The sequence below is a fragment of the Fundulus heteroclitus genome, unplaced genomic scaffold (assembly GCF_011125445.2).
Source record: "Fundulus heteroclitus isolate FHET01 unplaced genomic scaffold, MU-UCD_Fhet_4.1 scaffold_44, whole genome shotgun sequence".
Taxonomy (NCBI): Eukaryota; Metazoa; Chordata; class Actinopteri; order Cyprinodontiformes; family Fundulidae; genus Fundulus; species Fundulus heteroclitus.
The window spans coordinates 1185732-1191246 of record NW_023396857.1 but is presented as its reverse complement, the minus strand read 5'-3'; the positions used below and the strand labels follow the sequence as shown (position 1 = coordinate 1191246).

Below are 5515 nucleotides of genomic sequence, written 5' to 3'. Positions count from 1 at the left end.
AAATTGTAGCCGAGCTCCACACGTCTCCAAACACCCATCTGGCGAGAGTGTCAGCTTAATTAAGGGCAAACAGGTTTGATGTTTTCTTCTTTGTTCCATCAGACTGAAACTTTTTCTGATGTCTGGAGAAACCAATAAGCCAAACCTACACTGATTATTAAATTTCACATTTCCTCTGCTTTTTAAACCTCAGATTATCTGAGCAGTCTTTTAAGTGTTACTTAGTTCTTCAAAACTTTCAAAATATTCTGTTGGAGAGAAGTGTGATGTCGATGAGGTGGGTGTGGCCTCATGCTCAGGTGCGTCTACCTGTGATTTCAGGTGGATAAGATGTAGCTCTCTGCTCAGTATGTTCACTGCTGCTTGCCTCGCTGCTGTTGAGGGTCTTGCTTTATGCATTAAGTCCAAAGCTACCAGCTGCTGTTAATGACTGACTGAATGTGACTGGAGTTGTTATTCTGTCTCGCCTCTCTCACATTTGAAGCATTTTCTTCCAGGCTCCCACAGCTTTGCATTGATATTGTTTCTGCTTGATCCTGAATGTGTTTTCCCCTCAGGAGCAAATCCTCCACAAACTCATTCGCAGAGACTCAGGGGGTCTCTGTGTTCTGATTTTCTGATGTTTCCCTCTTATTGTCTGAAGTGTTTGGGGTTAAAGAGTCTCTGTTTGAACAAATGAACAGCAATTTTATCCAGTTGGTTTGATCCAAGCTGATTAACAAAGATCGTGTTTGTTTAAGGATTAAAAAGCAAAGTGTCTGTTTTTCCATACATGTAGAAGCAGCTTCTAAAAAGGGTCAAATCTGTTTCCTGGTTTGTTAATGGCTGATGAACTATTTCCATTATGAATGACTCGGATCATCTTATATGTTTGTTGTACAATCTTGGCGGGGTGACATGTTTGAAGCTGATCTAAAGGAATGTTTTTAGTAAGAGTTTGACTTTATTTCAGCTGTATTTTCAGCAGAAAGACGTCACATCAGTGTACTCTCTTTGCAGAGCGAATCTTTATGTCTGCAGGCCGTCAGCCAGACTGATTTGAATCACTCAGAGTTATGTTTGGTCAGCATCGGAGTTTCCAAGGCACTGAAATCTTTAGCATTTCTTAGATATGAATGAGAACGTCAACATCGTGTTTGTGCTCCAGGGTCTGAATGACTCAGCGACAAACCGTCAGATCTACTTTGCCATCGCCCTGATGTCCTACCTGGTCACCATCTTGGTGAACCTGATCCTCATTCTCACCGTGTGTCTGGATAAAGCCCTCCACCAGCCAATGTACATCTTCATGTGCAACCTGTGCTTCACTGGGCTCTGTGGAGCGTCCAGCTTCTACCTGGATCTGCTCCAAGACTTTCTGGCAGACGCTCACCTCATCACGTACACCGGCTGCTTGACGCAGATGTTTTTCACTCATATTTACATCTTCTGCCAGTTCACTGGTCTGACTGTCATGGCGTATGACCGCTACCTGGCCATCTGCCAGCCGCTGCGTTACTGGGCTCTGATGACGGGCAAGAAGGTTGCGCTGCTGTTGCTTCTCACCTGGTGTCTGTCTCTGTTAGAAACAGCTGTAGGCATTCTCCTGATCAGCAGGCTGTCATTCTGCAGCCACCACATAGCCAGGATCTTCTGCACCAATTGGGAGGTGGTCAAGCTGTCCTGCTCAGACACCACTGCCAACAACTTGTACGGCATTGTGGTCATTATCCTACAAACAATGCAGATAATGATCATCCTGGTCTCATACATGCACCTGGTCCGAAGTGCTGCCCGCTCTCGAACTGACCGCAGAAAGTTTGTTCAGACATGTTTTCCTCACCTCACGTCGCTGCTTGTCTTCTCCTTCTCTGTGCTGTTTGACCCATTCTATTATCGTTATGGCGGCAGCTCCATGGCGGCGCTGCAGAACGCGCTGTCAGCAGAGTTCCTCGTGGTGCCGCCCATCGTCAACCCCATCATCTACGGCATGAACCTGCGTCAGATCAGGACCCGGATCCGCCTCTGGTTCACCACAGTGAACCCACAGAGATCGTTGTCAAAATAACATTGAGCCTGCGTTTTATCAAACTTTAAAACCCTTCAGTAAAAAAGATCCAACGTGTTTCCCGTTGTCGTGGTTCCGTTTTTTTTAAACTTTTAGATGAGTGTTTATGTCTCCTCAATACATGCAAGCATATTAACTAGTCAGTAAGAAAATACTCACTGTAAGAACAAAATTTTAATCTAGCTGCTGGTCAATAAAAAAAATAACACTGAACAACAGAAAATATGGTAGAAAATGTGAATATTTTATTGCATAACATATTCATATTTTCCACCATACTTTAAAAATACAATTTATATTATTACTTCTACTTGATCTGATGTTTAATTGAGGATGATTCTTGGTAGATTGGCCACACAGACTTTATTTATGTAGTTAATCTACAGTCAATGAAAATTCTTAATCACACGAACGCATGAAAAAAATAGAAATTAAACAATCTAGGAATTATAACAGAAATAATGATTATGAAGGACATTAAAAGGTCTGTGTGCTGAAACAAATAACAATAATCAACATTAATGCTTTACAAGTCAGTTCCGTCACACGCCATCATAGTTTTAGCATTTATCCACAATTTTAAACATTCAACTAATTAAACAAACGATAATAATGACACTTAGTGGTTAAAATATAATTAAAAGTGGTTGAAATAACACTTATACAATGCTATCCACAGACACCCACCATTTACTCAACAGTCCATTGTTGCACTGACTTTTACAGAATAGATTTATAAAGTTGCATTCTGTTCTACTTTTGGTCTGCTTCTCTAAATGGCTTCCATGTTTGCAGGCTGCTGCTCTTTTGTCAAGAAAAAATACCAAATACTGAGCTCTGTGTTGGGAACACTGTGAACTCTCATATGATTGGCTTAGAACCAGGAAGTAAACACGGGCTACACTGGGAACTGAAATAGTTCTGGACCGTACGTCTAGGTTTGAAAGGAGAAAATTTTGACTAATACATTCTTGATGGTGTTATGCCTTCACACCATGGCTAAATTGTGTGAATGTTGAACACTATATGACATGGGAAGGATTAAAATTGGGTTGTGAGTTTCAGGCTGGGACGGCCTCTCTTCACGGCAGGGTGCCTGCTGTAAATTCACACCACTCCCCCTGCTGCGCTGACCTGCCAGCATTTTGCCTGAAAGACATTGATTAGGGGTAAATGACACCTGGGAGAGCAGCTGTGCTCATCAGCAGGTATATATGAGAGACACACTGCAAACTGACTGCAGAGAAGCAAGGACCCACTGACAAACACTGAAGGGGCAGCCGGTAAGAAAATAAGTTTTATTTAAGATTCCTGCTGCGGTTCCAGAGCTTAATGTGTGATGGTTGCTGTGTTGGAGTCCTGCTTACATGGCTTGTGCACCTGTGAAGGTGGCTGCAGTGAGTTAAAACAAACATGCATTTCACATTGTAAATGATAAGCTTGGGGATATGTGTGATGTGGGTATATGTTTGGGCATAGTGCAATATGATGGTGAATGAGCCAGTGAGATTTTAGGTTAGTTGGTGCATAAAAATACAAGCAACTTTTATAAAGCTCTGCTAATTAAAATGGGAATTAGATTGGTATAATTGTTGTTTATGGTATTTGTGTATTGTAAATATTGGGTGTGTATTAATTGTAATATTCGTTTTCAAAGGTTTTTACCTGCCTGGTGTTCAAGCACTGAGAAGAAAAGAATCAAACAAAATAAAGAATGGGGAAAAAGATTCAACTGTTCAGTCTGAGTAATTCCAGCTATACTCTTGTTGTCGTGGGTCCTCCCCTTCAAGTGTGGGGTGCACTGGCAAAAGCACTTGACACCCCCAGACAAAAGGTCAGAGCACTTCTGACCAGACTCTCAGAAGACCACTGCTTTTCTCCTGGAGCCCTCAAGGAGAGGGGGGCTGCCACCCAGCCTTCACCTTTTTCTGCCTGAGACAGAGGAAGAAGGAGGCCGGCCTGAACCATGAGGGCTCACGGGCCCAAAAGCCAGGAGCCAGCACAGGGAAGAAATCCCTCGTCGCCCAGGGGATATAACCGGGCAACTCAGAGTTAAGTCTGCTGTCTTAGGCGTAAAAATGCCGGAGGAAGAATCCCTCCATGCCAAAAACAGCTTTGTTTATTTCTTCTCAGGAAAGCAGAATCCAGACGGAGCTGAAAAGCCAGCAAAAGGACCCACTTTCCCATGCTGAGAGGAAAATATATTGAAATCGTGACTGCAATCGGTTCAGAGGCTGTCTGCAGGACATCCAGGCCTCCGATCCCGACCATGCTTCGGCAAGCTCCTGGCCACATTGCTGCTGCTAGCCGGTGCTGATCAGACCAACGATTTTCCCTGCTTTCCCATTGTCCTTCCTTGGATGGCCAAAGTGGACCGAACTCACACGAGGTACCGACAGGTTGGGCAGAGAGACTAAAGGGAAAGGTTACATGGTCATTGGGAAATGTTTGTGTAATGCGTCCACATCGTTTTTAAACAAAGGGCTAACTGAATTAGCTAATGCTACCAGTCGGTTCCATGGCATTGCTGATATGGTTCAAATGTGTTTTATGGTTGTAACAAACGTTATCTCCACAGTGGTTTCATACATTGATGGGATATTAATGTTTTTATGTTATCCGGCCCACTCATTATGACTAAAATAAAAGCCAAAGCTTTTAAATTCAGCGCCAAAAAGTCTGCTAGCCAGAATACTATTAGCCGGTAACATCCGATTTCCGGTTATTCAACAAAAGCTGTTTTCAAGCACAAAAATTGCTCCGTTTCGCCCCACCATCGTTTGATAGTGCTATGAGCCGCATTAATATGAAATATTAATGTTGATTTAAATGCGTTTTGGTTAACTTTAGGAGTAACCGAGTTTAGCGTCCGATTGCTACAGCGACCCCTAGCGCTCATAGGTAGAATTTCATTGATAAAATAAAGCGCCCCTAAAGGAAATTATTTTACTGAGCAAATCATTCTTTGAAATGTTATTTCCTCATATAATGTTTTGTGAATGGGTTGAAACACATGCCAAACGTTCTGAATTAGTGAAGCTAATTTAACCTCAATTCACATTCTTTAAGACGAACTTTGGTTCTTTAACTTAAACAAAATGTTTAATCAAATAATGTTTTGTTTAACTCAGGATTTGCATTGTGAATGGATTGAAAACATGCCAAATGTTTTTTTTTAACTTAGTTAAGCTAATTTAACTCCATTCCATGGACATTAAGTCAGATCTGCAGTGAACCACAACTCACTGAATTATTCTGATGATGATCAACCACTTTTGTTTTGTCTTTTGTTTGTTTTTTGCATGTAAATAGTTCCTTAGCTTAACTTCTTTTTATCTTTAATTTTGCTTAGTAGTTTAGTTAAGTTTCACTAGCCTATTAGAGAATTTGTTAATCGAAATATTTTGTTAAATCAGATAAACAGCATTATATAGTGATGTCTGTATGTTCATTTTATTTCTGTTATTA

The 5515-nt window shown here is 41.5% G+C and overlaps 1 protein-coding gene across 1 annotated transcript; it reads left to right on the top strand.

Moving 5' to 3' along the window:
• The first annotated feature begins 391 nt into the window (after positions 1-391).
• Positions 392-2047, top strand: LOC105921653 (olfactory receptor 1500-like). The gene has a single exon (XM_021313501.2). The coding sequence runs from the start codon at positions 1112-1114 to the stop codon at positions 2045-2047; it is 936 nt and encodes a 311-aa protein (XP_021169176.2). The 5' UTR covers positions 392-1111.
• The last annotated feature ends 3468 nt before the right edge of the window (positions 2048-5515 follow it).